General features: G+C 40.4%; 2 protein-coding genes across 6 annotated transcripts in view; both read right to left on the bottom strand.

The window, feature by feature from the left end:
- The window catches only part of LOC124184505, a 99,894-nt gene extending 90,149 nt beyond the window's left edge, over positions 1–9,745 (bottom strand). Inside the window, exons 1-3 of one of the 4 annotated variants that reach the window (XM_046574280.1) lie at positions 9,681–9,745; positions 7,351–7,712; positions 1,394–1,614 (exon numbers count right to left, since the gene is read on the bottom strand). In XM_046574280.1, coding sequence (XP_046430236.1) covers positions 1,394–1,427 — 34 coding nt within the window. In that variant the 5' untranslated portion in view covers positions 1,428–1,614; positions 7,351–7,712; positions 9,681–9,745. Of the gene's footprint in view, positions 1–1,393; positions 1,615–7,350; positions 8,562–9,243; positions 9,409–9,680 lie in introns of those variants that run through there. The other 3 variants (XM_046574279.1, XM_046574277.1, XM_046574281.1) reach the window with 3 other exon arrangements.
- A 6,660-nt stretch (positions 9,746–16,405) lies between these two features.
- On the bottom strand, positions 16,406–18,830 carry LOC124185181 (histone PARylation factor 1). Of its 2 annotated transcripts, XM_046575665.1 has the most exons (6): positions 18,722–18,830; positions 18,344–18,639; positions 17,601–18,137; positions 17,358–17,506; positions 16,873–17,111; positions 16,406–16,748 (listed from the first exon to the last, which is right to left on the bottom strand). In XM_046575665.1, the coding sequence occupies exons 2-6, from the start codon at positions 18,473–18,475 to the stop codon at positions 16,447–16,449; spliced, it is 1,359 nt and encodes a 452-aa protein (XP_046431621.1). In that variant the 5' UTR covers positions 18,476–18,639; positions 18,722–18,830; the 3' UTR covers positions 16,406–16,446. The 2 variants fall into 2 exon arrangements, with proteins under 2 accessions (XP_046431621.1, XP_046431623.1); XM_046575667.1 differs by lacking the exon at positions 18,722–18,830 and having other exon boundaries at positions 18,344–18,640.
- Positions 18,831–18,840: the final 10 nt, after the last annotated feature.

The raw sequence follows: 18,840 nt of genomic DNA, 5'->3' as shown, positions 1-18,840 counted from the left end.
CTTAACCGAGGAACTGCAGGGCCACTAGACCTTGTTTGCAGGCGAACGACAAGGACGGGCTCTACTAGAAACCAAATAAAGGTCCTGGACCGGGGCGGGAAATAATCCCGATTAACCCGAAGAACGAGCGAGCGTCGTGCCTGCCCGTATCGTCTGGATCCTAACTATGGATCCTTGTACCTCTGGAGGATGAGACGGAAACGGTCTCGGAATTGTGCGAAGCCGAGTGCAGACGAACGGGTCTTTTCTACGATATCGAAGATCTTTCACTACCATTCAACCTCTGCATTGCCACTCGCTAATGAGAAACGAGGATAAACGCCGCCCGGAGGGTGACGTTGATGGGCAAACACCAGCACTTGATTATCTACCCGGTGTCATTCACGTTTTCACCCGTATTACAGACGATGACTCTCATCACCGATGCGGTTGTTCGTATTATTATATACGCGTCGCACACGCACCTTCTTTGTAGTGTTACAAAGGGTGAAATCAAACGTTTTTCCACCCTTTTTTCTAATGATCTGGTACTCGTCGTGGATGAAAGATACACAGGAGCTCTCATATGTTATAAAATGAATAAGTTTGCCGCGTAAACCAACGGTATTGAAAAATCCGTTGGTCCTGTTTAAGACTTCAATTGTTAAACGTATTTTTCTCATGTTTCAACGTTGCGATACTGCATCTATGCAACTCTAACTAAAATATCGTTCCAACGAAACGCGTCGAACCATTTTCGATTCTTCGTTAGAAATTGGCAGAGAGACTCGAAATTGAACTATCTAACATTACTCGAGCGCGGGATATTTCGAAGCGATAATTCGATTCTGAAACTACAATCGAGGGTTGATTCGAGAACGGTGTAACGAAGCTGAGGGTCGCCTTTCACTGGATCTTAATAATGTGCGGCATTTTCCCGAGTGAAAGGCCTCGAAATCGACGTTAATTTAACGCCTATTATTACCATTATCCTCGGTATTCAAATTGCGGTGTAACTTTTTACTTACGATGAACTTCGTCTTGACGTTACGCTGACTATGCATTCTGTGATTTTCAAGCCCGGGAAAAGCCTCGAATCAATCGTTTGCGTTAAATTGAAGCTGTCAACGTTATCGTAACGAAATATCGCAAAGAATTTCACTATTTTCGACCTTCCAATACCTTTAAAAAAAACTTGGATTCCAAAATACGAGTGTGTCTCATTTTGTCTTAGTTTATAACGGTTTGCAACGTGAGCGTTTCATTTTCACATCAGCCGATTGGATACACCTGTACGTCAAGCGCATGGTTCGTATCCTCAAAAATGGAATCTCATCGAAAAGAGAGCGAAGTCTGCAAGGTGCAGAAGTGAGATGGGTGCGGATACTCGTAGAGGACGATGTGGAAAGCCTACCTTGCGAAAAGGGCGTGTGCGTGGCGCTCGGCATTGTCGTAATCTTAGGGGGATGGAGTTGGCAGTGGTGTTTTCGATCGCTGTTATAATCGTTGAGATTGCGTTGAGCAGCAGCAGCCGTACCGGTCGCCCCGCGGTCATCTCAGCACCGCCACGCCGATGATCATCCTCTGAACAAACACTCCAATTCGCGAGGAACGCGGCCGATCACGCCATCGCCCCTGCGAACAAAATCGAACCAGACACGTTAGATCGGATCTATACGATCACTCTACCCAGGTACAACGTGCGTGGGTGTATTCGTCTGTCAGATGACCCACGCCCATCTTCCATGCAGGCATGTTGTATGCGAGAGACGGTATTACTTTTTCAGATAATTAACAATGGACTCTCCGTATCGTCCTGACCCGGGTAGCGGCTCCTGTACATGATTAAACCAGACACAATGGATGACCGAGGGCAAGATAGAAGCGGAACGTCGTATGGGCGACGTTGGTGAGCTGAGGGTATCGCAAGAAGAAAAGGGTTATACGTTGCTATCGAGTTTTCGCACTGGTTCCATTCTGTACGTACAATATTTCATAGGTATACGTACACCTGCGTATTGTTATACGCATCCTATTGACATCGGGAGAATTCATTTTCTTCCTTTGTCCTCATTTTCAAACAAGTTATTCTCTCTATTATACTTTCGACACGCCTAACGTTACCTACAGTTACACTGAGAGAAATTTTTAGTTCCGGTTACCGGTCGGTCCTTGAATATTTTCATTTTTTACCACAGTCCAAAAATATAGTTCTACGTAGAAAATGAAAATTAGTTTTCTAGCTGTTACCGGAAAGTCTGGTATCCGTTACTGTTCTTTCTCGTTACGATCTCTGTTGATATATTTTCTTGCAACTGTTGCGAAAATTTAATGCTTGTGCAACGATAAATTGACGTCAAAGCCTTGTTTAACTAAAAAATTAGAGTAAAGCGAACAAACTGATTTTGCGTTGCGATTACCAAAAAATTTTTCTCAGTGTACGGAAATTACAAAATTTATTTTCATTTTTTACTCAAAACTAAAATATTCTTCAATTACGGTATGAAACTGAATTAGTTACGAGACTGTAGAATAAATATTTCAACGCGCGTTGGAAAAATTTGACAACACGGTTAACGCGGAAAAAGATTAGTCACACCGCCTGAAGCGATAAATTTAAATATGTATATCGAGTCTCGAATGATACCGACATGGAATATACATACCATAGATAAGGGTTTGACTGAATAAGAGCAAACCGTAAGTTCTACCTTATATACCTTCGACGCTCTTGCATTTCAATGCTATAAAAAGCCTCGGATCGATATTCAAGCGAATCTTACGCTAGGTCGAGTATTTATGGCATCCAGGAGTTTATTTGCGTTTCAAAGGTATACCTTGTAATAAACCCTGCACACAGAAGTCGATATACGATTGCGATACGGCCGATGGCGTGTACGCGCGTATTTACCCCTTTCTCGGTCGCTTCTCGATTATCATCGTCATCATCGTCATCATCGACGTCATTATCATTGCTGCTATTAATAACGCGGTAATCGATCGTTCGATCGCCGTGATCAGTCACGGTCTCGTTACGAGATACCGATTCGTATACAATAGTTTAATATACGAACATCGGAGAACGCTGGAATAGAAATTCGCACGATGTGTGTACATACATAATAATACAGTGCATCCTATCGAACATAACGAGGTTCAAGTTACTCGTCGAAAACGTTCCGCGTATCGTGACTTTGTAAGAATGACCAAAAATAATATATTTCCCCGATTAATGGAGTGTAATCGATCGTTTTACAAACTCGAATAATCCGACCGACTCGCCCATTTTTCCTCACGATCGATTTTTGTTTTTCACTCCCATGAACGACGCAATGCAATATCAATTTATGCGATTAAAGTGTCGATTATTATCATTGTCTTGTATTTGATACAACGAGTAAAAAAATTAATCAATATTTTCACCTGACATTGAAAAGTATCTTCAATCAAACTTGTGAATTATCAAAAAACTTTCCAGCTCTCAAGACTACGTACTGGAATTTACGAAATTTTAGTCGCAATTGCACCATTTAAGAAAAAAAAAAAAAAAAAAAACGAAACAATCGATTAATCGACCAACTTCTACCGATTCACTCGAGTCGTGTTCGGTTACTTTTTTGGAATCGATTGATCGATGCATCCATTATTTATAGCTCAGCGGTCATCGCAAGTCAGTCGAACTTTGTCGCATTGGGAAAGCTTTCCAGTGAGCTGCATAGCACGTACGCGTTTCATACTCGGTTACATCTTAATCACATTGAACGCGTTGACCAAAAACTTCATCGACGCTAAACGCGATCTGTAATAATTCGATAAGGCGACCGAGCTTCACGGTTTCAGAAATTGTTTTGCGGAAGCTGCGGAGCTTCGACGAATGACAAAATGCGTATATACATCCACGGTCTATTTATAGGGGGACCAAGCATCTGGTCTATAGTTCTCCTCACGTTAATGGAATCGCTGCTGCTGCTATTGCTGCTAAACAGCTCAAAACCCGAGACAAATTATACCTCCAACGTTTCGCCGCTAAGCCTGTTTTTGAAAATTATTGTTATTATCATTATCATTATTATTATTATTATGCACACACGCGTGGTAAACCATCTCCGAGTAGAGCTTGAAATTAATCATGTTTCGTATATAATACGAAGGATGGGTTTGAAACTCAAAACCAATGAGTGTATAATGAATTTGGCTGAATCTCCCGGGATTACATATTTAAAAAAACTCCATTTTGTGCTGCGGTAATTTCTTTTCGTATACAAAAATATTCGCGACACGTGTCCGCGGAAGAACAAACACTGAACAATGACTAAATTTTGCAAAGTATCACACTTCACTTCTTTATCGAATATCAGTATCGCGTACATTTACGCGATTGGAATAAAATTAAAAAAAAAAGAAAGAAAGAATATTAAAGATCAACGGGAATGCACGGTATCGCAATTTGGTTAATTCTTATAACCTCGCTTTATTCTTAACCAAGAAAATGTGAATTAACCAAAAAGTTATGGAAATTTTAGCAAGGGTATCAATGATTTTCCCTTCAACTTTTCTCCGCAATGATTTTTGTACACGTGCATATTTATCTACTATAATAATCAAAGGCAAAAAGAAAATTTTACCGTACGCGTATATAATCGTTGATTTACCCATGCCTTTACGACGAGGGTGTTTTGTGCATGTCTTTTGTGAGCGTGCGAGGAGCACGGATATAATGTACGTGTAACCGCGGGGAGAATTGTAGTTGGAGCATATTCGGAGCCCTGCGGTAAATAAGATGGGAAAGAAGGGAGGAAAATTGAGGGAAAAGAAAATTTCTTCACGTTTCGGTCAACGGGCATGAGTGCTCGGCGAATATGCCGGGTGCGTGTGTATGTAGTTACATACACACATTGTACATGTAAGGACTGCAGGTAGGCCGGGTATGTCCTGCATATTTCATCGTCAAGCGACCCAAGCGACTCGGCAAAGCGCGTTCCATTTTGGAAAGACGTGAAATTTGTCGCGTAAAATATCTGGGGAGACACGAGAATCGAGCAAAGTTGTATTCAACGCCGTTTCATTCTCGCGCATCGTTTTTGCATCTCTTCAAAAATCAAAATTCAAAATTCAAAAGAGATTTCGGCATGTGTTTTTGGACCATTGGTTAACGCGGGAGAGTGGCGAAATGTTTTTGCGATTTTTGACTGTGCACAAAGAGAGAAAAGAAGTATTAAAAAGATCTGACAAACTGAATTATATCTGTGAAGTTTGGTAGCTTTAAATGTACAAGAGTGAGATGAGGAGTTGCATTTCTTTCTCAATTCAAGTTTCATTAAGTGAAAATTCTAATAGCGACGAATCGAGGGTTTAAAAGCGGGAGATCGAAGCTTTAGAAGGTAAAAATGACCTGCTCGAAACACGATCAATTTTCGTTTCGGAGTGAAAACACTTTTTCTGCCACATCTCTTTAACGAACTACTCGACACTCTGAGACATTCTTTTATCACACGGTTACGGGTATAAGAACGAGACAAATAATTTCGTTCCGCAGTCCGCGGTATTTCCTAGCGTATCAGGTTACAGTAAATTCAACGATTGTTCAACCCGAGTAACGAAATAAAACCAATAAAAACCCGAAGCTTTGTGTCGCGTCTGTTTTCGAGCAACGCATAAACACTCGAAATTCAAAGTCTCCTGGGAAAATTGTCGCGAGTCTTGAAAGCTTGGCCGATCAAATAAATGACACACGTAACGCGTGTGTTATAACAAGTCGAAATTTACTCGGTAATCGAAAAGCTCAAAAAGTCGGGAGAAGACTTTTCTTAATGAGCTGAGACCAAACAGACGGAAATGAAGTGATTTGAAAAACCAAAAAAAAAATCCCAAATACACACACCGTCAATTCTTGGCACCGAATCGGCGATTCGGAGAGTGCGACCACCTGCGTTCGGCTCTGCGGATGAAAGACGCAATCCGTTTCTTCGGCATTCGGTGATTCCGCCCGCTGGCACAAAGCCGCGCGATGCAACCAGCGTTCGTTCCCGCGTATGCATGCGTTCACCGAAACGTGTAGCGGAAACGAGGAATTCGGATGTGCGCCGTGAGTCACCGGGGTATTTTCGACCCTCTGTGTAAGTGAGTATGGGTAGGGAGGTCTAGGCGGCCTGTTCTAGCCTATACGACTCGGAAAAATTCCTCGACCAAGGTGACGGCGAAGCTCTCGAACTCGACTCGCTCGAAAATTGCGAAGGCGATTGGAGACCACTGGAGTCGTTCGATTCCCACGTCGGTCTTTTAACCCGTCGTCGTGGAACACCGGCTTCTGGGATCGTGTAATTGAATTTTAAAAGGCGCCACCTCCGACCGAACTTGGGAATTCCATGATACGGATGCAAGGTGTAAGGTGTAAGGTGTAAGGTGTAAGGCGAGACTCGGCTCGCCTTGAAGATCGAGCGGTGAACCGTTATCTTATTCGTTAATCCCAAAAGAGAAATTTTTATCATGGTAACGCGGCCGCGGAGCGACAGAGAATATTCAATTAGGTAAAACGGAGGCAAATGCGAATCAGAGAGGCGATGTATTGTTATGATAATATAATTGTCGGATGTAAAATGAAGAGATCAACTTACGGGGTCGAAGTCTTTAACGGTAGAAAAACTGAACGTTGAACGAAAAGTTTATATTTCGCAGCTTGAGAGTCACTTCGAGGAGGTTTGGTTTGCGCAAGTATTTTTATTGTCAAGTGGAGTCCCAAAGTAGGGAAATAACGAGTTTTCCAAAAAATGCATCGTTGCGTTATAACGTTATAAATTTCAAGCCTCGTAAAAAGCGCGTTCGAAATTCAATTCAAACCACGTTACCCAATTTTCTACGATTATTCAAATTTCCGATATTTTCTCCCCTTTCTTCACGTTCCGAATGACAAAAACTGGGGGATAAGCAGTTCCGAATTGTTTCCAGCTTTTGCGCTCCGCACTCGCGCGTCGAGATTCGAGACTCTATCAACGACTCGGAACTATATAAAATAGAGATAATATTAACTATGGGAATAAATTTTAATTATTCAACAATTCGTCGACAAGAATGTTTGTTTCGTTTACCCTAGGAATAATAAGAATTTACCGATCTCGGCGCAATATAGACCTCGGGGTTTATTAATCTGTATCCAGTAACGACCGAACGCACCGTGTATACATATATACAAGCAACACCTACAAAACGTACCTACCACAACGCACAGTTTCGTCGAAGACTAGTAAATTTTACCCAACAACTAGCAGTAAACCATTCGTATATACTACCATCTTTACACAGAGGCTAAAATAAGCGCACAAATAAATTACAACAGGGAATAAAAATATATTGAAAATATTCTCAAAGTTTTACCTTAAATTCGTCAGACTTTGCAGCGGGGCTGTTTCAGGTTCTTTTACGGGGGTTGCAGCGGGGTTGCATTTTCCAAAATTCTCCCGCTCCTTCTTTTCAACCCGCACTTTTTTTTCCGACGATTAAATATCCACGAAATCACGAGAACGAAATCCGCAGATCGATCGGCAGCCGTCTGCAACCCTTCGCCGACTTTCTCCCCCTCTCGCGGGTAACAACACCAAGAGGAGATAGAGCAGATGCCCTGCTGAGGCGGCCGGCCGAGCCTTGTATACTTGTTGCTCGGTTCGCTAATGTAATCACTTAATTCCAATTTCACTACACGTAGGTACTAAACGCGTGGAACTCTGATCCTTGTGTGACTGGAAAGAGAAAAATTAAGGGGTTCAAATTTTCTTTAATTTCTACCGCGATTCGAATTCGCCCGTTTATCGTTAACAGAAACGAAGAATCTTCGTGGAGAGAGAGATGGAGAGAGAGAAATAAAGGGGGAAGGGAAAGGCGATGGATAAAAGAAGAGGAAGAAAAACCGGAGACGGGGAAAGAAAGAGGCTGGAATTGAAAATTTTTCGAAACTTTCGATTTACTTTTCACATATTATTAACACTGCAGTAAGTCGGTTATATTCGTTTTATACATACTTTGTCCGCACTTGTTAAATTTGAGAAACAAAAACATTAACTTGCCAACTTTATCCCGCTTATCGTTGAGAGATTTATATTATTATATTATTTTTCTTTCGTTATACAGGTTAATTATTTCAATCCCACATCGTCGCTTAATTTTTATCGTATACTTTGTTGTCCGTATTTTATTGTAACTATTTGGTTATTACACCCCTCTCGCTAACCGATTCGCTCACGATCACTGGAGATCGCACCTAAAAAGGGTTTCGAGAAACTTGAAGTTGGTCGTGATCATTTTTTCACAGTATATACACGATGCATTTCTAACACATATCGATACACGTTAACGAACGTTGAACAATCTCGAATTAGACCGTGCAATTAACGGGGCGAAAGTCAATACAATTATACGCAGAATATTTTCATTTAGAAGCTTGTATTTATCATCCACGTTAAGAAACCCTTGTGCACTGATGTATCAATATATATATATACATATACGCGCACCGATTAGTTTACACACCGTAATTATACATTTAATTAAAACATGAAACACTTGTGCGTGCGCTCTTCGACGAGCTACTTATACTTGGGTATACGCACCGAGAGAGCAGATCCAAGAAACACGAAGTAAAGATTTTTTTCATCAATTGTTTACTTATCAATTTATTTATTTATTTATTCATTTATTTTTTATTTATTTTATTTTGTCAAATGTCAAAAATAAAACATCATATCACCAGCAGATCGCTGCAGCTGCGGTTACTCGTACCCTCCGTATTAAACAAACGAACCAACAACAACAAAATAAAACGTGCAAAATAAACCGAACCCAACGAGTTTAGCACGGTATAAAAACGGCGCGGGTCAACCCTCAGGTCGCGATCCCCCGACCATCCGCCTCGTAATTATCGGCATCGGTGTAAATGCAACAATTAAAATCGCCTAGTTATTTCAAACAATATCAACAGTCCTACCGTACATAACGTGCGTTTCGCACGGCGTTCGAATTTCTTATCGTTGCATGCTCAATGAAAAAACTAACTCGTTATATACCGCGGCATGATAATTTATATCCTTGATAGAATTTTCACAGTTTCGAGCGGCGGGATGGACGGGGGTGGAACTGGGGGGGGAGGGGGAGTAGCGAAGAGACGACGTGTGTTGCGGCAAATTATTTCCTCCTCTTCTCAATTTACCACAATTATTATTATTGTTGTTATTATTGTTATTATTATTATTATTATTATTATCGTCATCAACGTACCGCAACGATTATACGGGACTGACAAAAATTTCCGATCCGTAACGTGTGTACAACGTATTGGGTGTATGTATACATATACACATATCGTACGTGTAACTCAGCGGTGTAACGTAGGTGTACAAGTGTAATGTAATTGATGTACGGTCAGAAAAGTTCGCCGTTGCTCTCGGTACGAAGTCGCGCGCTCCACTGAGGCACGAGCATGCGTATCCTACGCGGATAGCCCCCCCCTCTCCCCCTCCCCCCCTCACCGCACCTCAGAAACCCCTCGTCGCGGTCCTCCCCCTCGCTCCCCGACCCCGCCCCCCCGTTGCCCTCACCCCAGCCTCCCCCCGGCCCTCGCGAACATCGCGGCAACGTTACAACCGTCCCAAAACCACCCCAAAACCAACCCTTTCAGCGGTATAACCATCCCCCGACACCGGTGTCGTACGTACCTGGTCCCATAATACACGCTACACACGCGTGCTGTACTTGCAGGCTTGCAGGATTATTACTCTTACGTTTTTGCATTCTCTCGCTCTCTCTCTCTCTCTCTCTTCGTATTTGATGCGCACAAATCTGAGCATATCAACCCATACCACCGTATGCTTGGATGGCTTGCTTTGGCTGATAGGCGCAAGTGCCTTTCGGGAACTTTGCTTTTCGATACTTTGAGTCTCGGGTCACCTAGTTGTATCTCTGACGAGTTGGTGTTCTTGTCGGCAATACGTCACCGATTCACCAAAGGTGACCCGAAGGATCCGTTTACACCGAACAACTGTATACCAAAGATCGTTTCTCGTATCGGCTTGTGTCCTCTGGAACTCGTTGCCTATCTCGATTCGTGAATCATCTTCCGTATATGTCTTTAGGGTAAAACTTAGGGAATATTCGGCCAGCAATACTGTTTATTGCTAACCGATACCATCTATAGATGCCTAATTTAATTTAATATGTCGATACTTGATTCACAACTCGTACATATATGTGCTTTGTAGGATTAGCTTTTAGCTGACTAGCTTTGTTATATGTTTATTTTTTATTTTTCATTTCATTTTATTTTATATTTATTTTTTCTTTCACCATTTGTGTTGTCCTTAGGGGGCACATTGCTCCGGGACATTTTTTAATAAAATTTAACTCTCTCCTGTCTCTGAACGTGTCGCCATGTTAAAGAAAAAATAGGGTGATATTTCTATTTTTTAATATCAATATTTTCTTTCATTGATCGTTGGGCGAAGGAGGGGGGGGGGAGGATGTATTGGTAGTTGATATCCAGAATTTCGATCAGATTTTGCAGTAGCTTCGGCAGCCACCTTGAATTTGTGTCGAAAAATAACGATCGTAGGGGAAAAAATGTTAAGAAAAATTAAATTTCCCAACGTGTTTAGCTATGATAATTTACTGTAAAATTGTGAAAACGTAAGAGTTGTGTGAGGAAAATAAATTCGTCGTAGCTAATGCGGCATCTGGTTGAAATTCTGCACTTACAATTGGACAACCAGTGACTCCCCCAACAATAAGATAAAAAAAAAACAGTGGTATCGAAAAATTTCAAATTTACATTCCGACTGGATTAGTTTTTTATGACGAGACTCAGTTTTGCCGTTTGGCGTAAAAAATTCTTGCAAGTCACGGGAAATATAAAAATAATCGATCTAACTGTTCGTCTGGATAAAAAAAATTGAATAAGAGAAAAAAGGGTTTGATGTTAATGGTCGCGAATTGGTCGCGTCCAGTTGTGATTCACGGTAGTTTATCGTTATGTAATTTCAAATCTCTGGAATTCAAAACGTGTCGGTTTGGTATTTGAGATACTTTTCAGTAATGTTTTTTGTTTTGTTTTTTTTACTTTACCTATCTTAGAACTTTTCCCTACTTTTTTTCCCTCTAATACCCACAGCGTGATGGAAATGAACTTCCGGAAGTTCGAATAACGCAGAAGTTTAAACATTTTGAATATTCTGATCCTGAAAACTTTTCTCAAATTATTGAAATTTTATTGTTACCTAATGTGTTATTTATTCAAAACTTTATACAACGCCGTGAAATGCCTCGTTATTTTTACAAAACGTTACGTAATTTCGCAAAACCGATCAGAGCTGGTTTATTTACATAATATAAAACGCTATGAATACATCTCTTTTGCACCATATTGCGTGAAATAATTACGTAAAATCACTATAACTCTCCCTAATTGACGAATACGTTTCAATTTACTACATCGTCGAAGTTTATAACAAGCAATTTCGTCCGGTCAAATAAAGTTTTTACAATGTCTTTAATCAGGAATGGCGCTTAGCTAACGATAAGATCGAAAACGTTTTCACGTTCGCATAAAAACTTGCACTCAAGAGTTTCGCGCATTCTAATTGATTACTTTCTGCAATTCCGACGCTCGCAGAATCTAAATTAAATATTTACAATCCATAACTTTAGGTTTGAAAATAAACAAACAAAAACTTCACGACTTCCTGACGTCAAAAAACTTGTAATGAAACAAAATTCTAACCGACATAACGTCTGAAGTTTTTCACAAATCGTGAGAAAAATTTCTGATAAATATAATTATTAATAAGACTTTTCAAGGACATAGAAAAATTCAATGGCGGAAAAGATTCGCTTGTGAAAAAGTTCACCGACTCTTGATACGACGTGTCAGTTGCGTCTACGTTACTGTACGTGTAAAAGAAAAACCAAAAAAAAATGTTTAAAAAATGGTAAAGAGTCAGGCAGGTCTGCAGTAAAAGTTTTCTTTGAAATCCCTTGGGCTTATCCGCGTATCCTCGCACCTTTGATAAACATTTGCTTTGCCCTCTGCAAACGAGCGGTTCCTACCAAAGTACCGACCAACCCTCTCGTTTATCAATTATATCATTGGAAGCATTAAATTCCACGAAACGAAGCGAAAGCGCCACACGACTCGGTCTGTTTTTTGATATGTACCGGAGAAATGATTCCGCCTCAACATCGTTGTTGTTATTACGCTGGTTGTTGGAGTTGTGGATTTTGCGTTTTCCGGTGCTCATCTGAGAGAATTTCTAACGTGACACGTGATGACGTATATTATACAGGAATAATCATCGATCCGCAATATATGACGAAAATACAACGCAAATTAAACGGGGGTATAATAAAATTCTACAATATAAAATGCGAGGGTTAAAAATCCGAAAAATGCGACATTGGCAATGATGCGATATACTAGTTCAAACGATTTCTTTCACATACTCCGCAAGTCCGCACAAAATTTTTACTTTTATTCAAAGAGGGGCGTATAATTATGACATTAGCAAGTGACGCGCGAATATTCACAGTTTAATTTCGCAATCGGTGAAATTTGCAGAATGTCATCGAATACAAATACATCTCAGGGAAAATTTTTTCCTTCTTTCCAAATATCATGCAATATTGTAGGAAAGAAGAGAGATTTTCACAGCAACGAATAACGGCACAACATCTTTCTATATCTCGTTCCGTATTATCGTTATCTGTGGGTGATTTTCGGTGTGCCCACAAAATGTGGGTACCGGCATTGTGTTATGCATGATGTATACGTGTAATACACGCGTAGGATGTTTAATTATTCGATCGTAAATTCTTGCTTTTTAAATCAGCTTATTGTAAAACCGGTTTTATTGGCTAAACAATTCCCCGTCAACGTTCTAAAAATAATTTCGAGTACGTAACCGGCTCCTTTTTCCCCTTGCATTCCGCGGGTCTATATCGGCAAAAAAAGTAACCCACAACCGGCGATTTTATTTGCTCACGAGTCACGGTGCGGACGGATATAGATATGGGGGAAGTTCGAGTTCGAGTTCGAGTGTTCCGTCAGCATCGCGACGCCGGATGGCCGGACACTTCGCACTTTCTCAATCGCAGTAAAAGGCAAGTAGCGAGTTAACGAGGGATTGGAAAATTGGAAAAACGCGGAAATAAAATCAAAAAATAATTTGCGAGGTCTCGGATTAACCGGTCGAAATAGAAACATTGCCGACGATATGCGGGAGGCGGAAAATCGGTTGGGACAACATTTTTTTCAGCATAAAGTGAGCCAATTTCTGATCGTAAAAAAAATTTGACGCGGATCAGGGAGTCCGTATATCGATACCGCGATCGCTTCGACGCCGTTGAAACCTTTCAATATTGTAGCCTCCGGTTTTCGTCAAAGCGTAACTTTCCACCTCGGAAGTATCGAGTTTCGTTGCTATACTCGTACATTATCGAAGCGGGTGTACAAAACCGCGCCTCGTGTTGCCGGTATTTTTCGATCCTCGGAAATTTTCAACCCAGACAATTCGGCGATCGTATTTTTTTACCGACATTTCCCCGTCGACCATGGTTTTTGCTTTTATCCGCGAGATCAAAGGCGGATATGGGATTATAGCCAGATTATACCTTGCAGTATCGTTTTAGTCCTTGTACGAATGAAAAGTGTAGAGAACACCGCCGCTGACGTTATTACAACAGTTGCAGAAACAAAAACAAATTCAGGAATTACAATCTAATTTGTGTATAAGTATATGCACGGATAACTCATCTCACTTTTCACGGATGTGAAAGTGTTTCGAAAAAATTTTACCGTAAGGTGAAGAAATTCATGGAACAAAATTCTTCAATCGTCGTACCGTAAAACCAAAATTCAAAAGAGTTTCTAAACGCGAGTAATAACAATGTGAGCAAATGTGATAGAGCGGTATGAGCCTCTCAAGATTTTTCTGCATAAGGAACTTGTCGCACTCTCCGGAATTAATGCCTATACAGCTTCACACGACGATTTTACGAATAATATACAACCATTTTATCGAGAGCTTTAAAAAAGTTTAAGCATGCGTTCCGATATTCGTGTCGATTACTTAAACAAAAAAACAAACAAAGAAAAAACGAATAAAAAAACAGTACAAAAACCGAGTAACCGAACGGAAAAATTAGCGGGAATCTGTCGTTGCGCAGCGTTTTAAATAACGCAATGATTGTACTCAGCTAGCGTAAAAAGCGTCGTGCAACGCGACGTAAGCGTTGACAGTAAAAGAAAAAAATAGGAGAAGAAAAAGAGAGCGAGGCCGGAACGGCAACGTCAGAATTAGCATAAACATTATCCCCAGCCACAATTTCCATCACCGTCTCGCGCATTTCGCCGTGTTCTACGTAAGAGTTTCGCCCGTTCGTCCCAGATCCGTTATGTCCTAAAACTCACCCCGCGTCTGAAAGGCGTCCATTCAAGATAACGTTGTCTACTTTTCTACACTTCTTCACTGTTACCTACAAAATTCTACCCCTAGTCTTGATGTAATCTCGCGTCTTCTCCACATTTATCTCAGCGAGCTAGTCTCGCTGTAAAATAAAGTATTTGCCAAAATTTGGCTCGATGTCGCGACCCGTTATCAATAGCCCCGATAATTTTTCCGAATCTAACGAATTAATCCAATCTCCCAAAGCAAACTTTGTGAGAGATCGCAGAGAGAATGCAGCTGATAAAAGCGATTTTATGCTCTTGTTTTTGAGGCACATATAACGATTGTATTTTTCACCGAGTCTACAAATTCGTAGGATCGAGGGTGAAACGCGAAGTGGTTTATGCACCGTGCCTCTGTATTCTAAAGTCTCGTTGGAAAATTGGACTGATGTGGAACACATTCTGAACAAAGAAGAGAAACTGAAAATCTTGGGGCGCAAACAATCAACGGGTTGAACTTTGACCTCCTACTTCTTTGTACAGTCTTGAATAAATGAATAAATTCATTTCGCCTCGTAAAAAGCCTCGACGTTTGGGAAAAGAAGAAATTTTTACGAACTTCGTCTGGTTTCTAGGTAAATTCAATTAGTGTAGAATGAACGTGTATTATATTGGTCGGTAAGAAACGAGCGTTTCGAGGTTTCGCCGAATTTAGAAACCTTGGAAGCACTTCGCCGCGTATTTCTCATTTATTTGAAAACCGTGCTCTCCGACTTTTCAAGTTATCCCGCGATTCGGTTCTCGTCGTCAATTATGATTAAATTGCTCAGCCTTGCGAACTTTATAATTACAAAGACCTACGTTTTTGTGTAAACAGACATTTGTGAAGGACGATTCTACGGCGAATTTAATTGACACGCTAAGGCTTAAATTTGCGTCACTCGTCAGAGCCTCGTTGAAGTGACACACGTATAACTACGGATCTCTAAAATCGGAGGGGATTAGATCACGGAATGTAGAAAATTGAGTTGAACAGGGCCGCGCAACGGAGACCGATTAAGAGTAACGACGATCGTTAATAGACGAGCTCCTAAATATCAATGGAGTGTGGGTATTGAGTTCAAAGCTTCCCTCTTTAAAGGAACAACTCAACTCGGCTTATCTATCGATTTCTCATCACGAGTGCAACGCGCTTCTACCATGTACACATTAGATACATACACACATACATCGATATTTGTACATATGTATAAGATTCACGCTCTCACGGGCTTTATAAATACCCCCATATGGCAGATACGGATAAGCCTAAATTATGCGCACATAATAATATCGCGGTACATTAGCTAGACTAACTTAATCTTGCGCTTGGCTTCTAGTGTTGCGCGTACATCGCACGTACAAGAAAAACAATATCACTCGTAATAATTAAGTGCGCAAAACGAAAAAAATTGACAAATCAATTAATAGGGAAAGAGAGAAAACTGATTGGAACTAGGGTGTAAATTTAATGCTGATACAATGATTACTTGGCGCACTGTAAAATTCGCTGCTCCTGAGATTTATTATAACCGTCGTTCGGCGCTTTTCATTCAAATTTTACACTAGTAGTGGCGACATCTCGCGTAGATATATTCTAATTAATTTTTCTGGAAGTTAAACTATTGACAACCGAGATCAGAACACTGCATTACCGGCGCAGAATGTAACAGGTTAACGTCGGCAGTGATGCAACTAACGTGGCGCAGTTTATACAGGCATTCATGTATATTTCCACGGTTTTCGAATTGTAAGTATTGATATTAGATTTCGATCTCGGATGAGGAATTGGAGCGTGGAGCGTGGAGCGGATTGTTACATCTAAATTTATACACCGCGCCGGATACCGAAATTCACGTTCGTATTTCTTTTTATTTATCATTTATAAAAAAGAAATAGCATAAACAAGTATTTGTGGACATATCTTAATAAAAAAAAACTTGATGCCAAATAATAGACAAATCAAAATCTAAAAATTACCTTACGGCTTCAATCCGATTTTCTCGTTAAATGATTCCGAGAACACAGCCTGTCTTTCTATCGCAGCAATGCGCCTTGACGATTTTCAAAAATTCCGGACGATTAAGCAGACTGTATGCGGTTGTAAGCATTCGAACAGCGATGGTCTGAACATACTCGCTACCGCTTGAAAATAGGTCGTGTCCCAATTCTAGGCACGTTCCGAAATCGCACTCGTCAGCGGCAATGGTAGCCAGTCGTTCTACTTCCTCGAGGTTAATCAAGTGATCAGATCTTTCAGCGTCGTTTTCTGATTCATCGATTTGTTTTAAAATTTTCTTCAGATTTCCTAAAGGTAAAAAACTAATGGTTAGTGACGAATTTTCAGTTCTTTATGAATTTTGCTGTTCTCTGATTTCTAGGGGGAAAAACTATCACAACAGAACAAGTTACAATGATGAAAAACACTCGACCATCAGTTGCAGCCAGCTCTCTGTATCCCAATTGTGTTTTCTTATTATATGGCACCACAATTCCTGCACGATGAAACGTTCTGGCCACGACTAGTCTTTCCCTGGCTCTCATGGTTTCCGTGCTCTTTTCCAACCGTATGCACCGAGCATTTGCGAATTTTTTTAGCCGCTGACGCAAGCTGGCCACTTTAGGCTTTGCGAATGGATTAGTCGTCTTAAGTTTCTCCTCCAAATAATCACTTTAAACAAAGAACGCATTTGTACCGTGATATTTTAAAATAGTATTGCAGTTTTAAATTAATCCTCCATAGAGAATAAATCCAGTTTTGAGAGGAATTTGTAATCCTGGGCACAGTGAAATGTATGACTTTAATTCTTTGCAAATTCGTTCAATTTTTTTATTCACTCCCTCAGGATTCACCAAAAATCAGATAATTCTCGCAATGTGGATTAGATACCTTCCTAATTTTAGTAAATCAGCTTACTCTACAGCTCCAAAGACAGTTTCTGCGATAGGTTTAATCTTGCAATCCACTTTCATAGAGTTTTTAGCAACGAAAATAGGATTCTCCTTTGGCTCGTCTCTCCAATAACCAAAATGCAAGCCTTCCTTGTCATTGCCTTTAATAATAGTCTGCAAAAGACATTGTAGAAAGTAAAAGCAATTAAAATGACCAGATAAATATCCTACATCTAATGTTCTCAACGCTATAAATAACTTAGCGAACCTGGAATTCGGGAGGGTCATAAAAGTATCTCCAGTGCCTGAGATACAGGTCGTTATTCTCAACTTTAGCATCCAATAATTTTCCATTCAAAACATCATATGGCCCAACAAGTAAAAGATCAGCAGCTTTGAATGCGCTGCAAGGGTCATTAGGCGATATCTCTTTACAAAGTTCATAGAAGCTGTAAAAGTCTGACGGCATATGTACCAAAAATTTTTCTTTTATAAATTCTTTTTCGTCCACAAGATTCGACGATTCTGTTTCATTGTCTTCTGTCTCATTCCTCGAATGGCTAACAATATCAGATTTCTGTTCATCTTCGCTTCCTACGTCAGATTCTCTTTGTTTTGAACTGCTTTGACCAGCACTTGCAGTTTGATCAGATGAATCAAGCGACACACAGCATTTCTTCGAAGTTATCTCAGGAACTTCTGAGTCGCAGTCGGATTCTGTAATTGATGGCTCGTCCTTTTCTTCATTTCTCCGATCCAGCCTTGTGCGTTTTTTAGGTTTCGATCTAGTGCCGTTTTTTCCCTTCTGGAACAATCACATTAGCTGTTGTGTTAGCGTAACAAGGAGTAGAAGCAACTTCTAGAACTCTTGCAGGAATAGCTAAGAAGATTTTCCAATATCGGTTATAGCTCGCGAACAGAAGGGTATTACGTACGTAGTATAATATTATAAAATTCAACTGATTATTCAGAAAAAAATGTAGAAATCGAACGTTATTGAGGTTAACTCACTCGATCGTCCGGAGGTGGGTGTTTATATTTGTCCCGATGAATTTGATTCTTCTGATAACATTTGACACCATAGTTGCAAGGGGTTCGGGGGTCCTTGACATATGTCTCGTAAAGTTCATCGAAACTGGACATATCGTTTGATTTAACAGAAACTTATTAAACTCTCTCACAGCGTTGAATTTTGAATCTTTTCGAATATCGTTCCAAATATCAAGTGACTAAGTTCGGGACGATCCGGCGGCGGTTGGAAAACTGTGAGTTCGCCAACAGCGGCAATTTCAAGTTTCGTTTTTTAACTGAAAAAGTCGAATAGATAGAGTTGGCGAAAAAAGTCGAAAAGCGAGGTAGAAAAAAATGCGATAGAAATGTGAAATCAACCTATTTGGATCAAAAGCACAACGCAAAGCGTCAAATTACGTGTTGATACGCGAAGATTTTTATTCCTAAACGCGGTCGTTGTATTGGCAGCCTTGAAGTTGGCAACGAGTAACGAAGTG

Source organism: Neodiprion fabricii, chromosome 6, assembly GCF_021155785.1.
Source record: "Neodiprion fabricii isolate iyNeoFabr1 chromosome 6, iyNeoFabr1.1, whole genome shotgun sequence".
NCBI lineage: Eukaryota > Metazoa > Arthropoda > Insecta > Hymenoptera > Diprionidae > Neodiprion > Neodiprion fabricii.
Note: the sequence above shows the minus strand (reverse complement) of the source record. Positions and strands in the feature narration are given on the sequence as shown.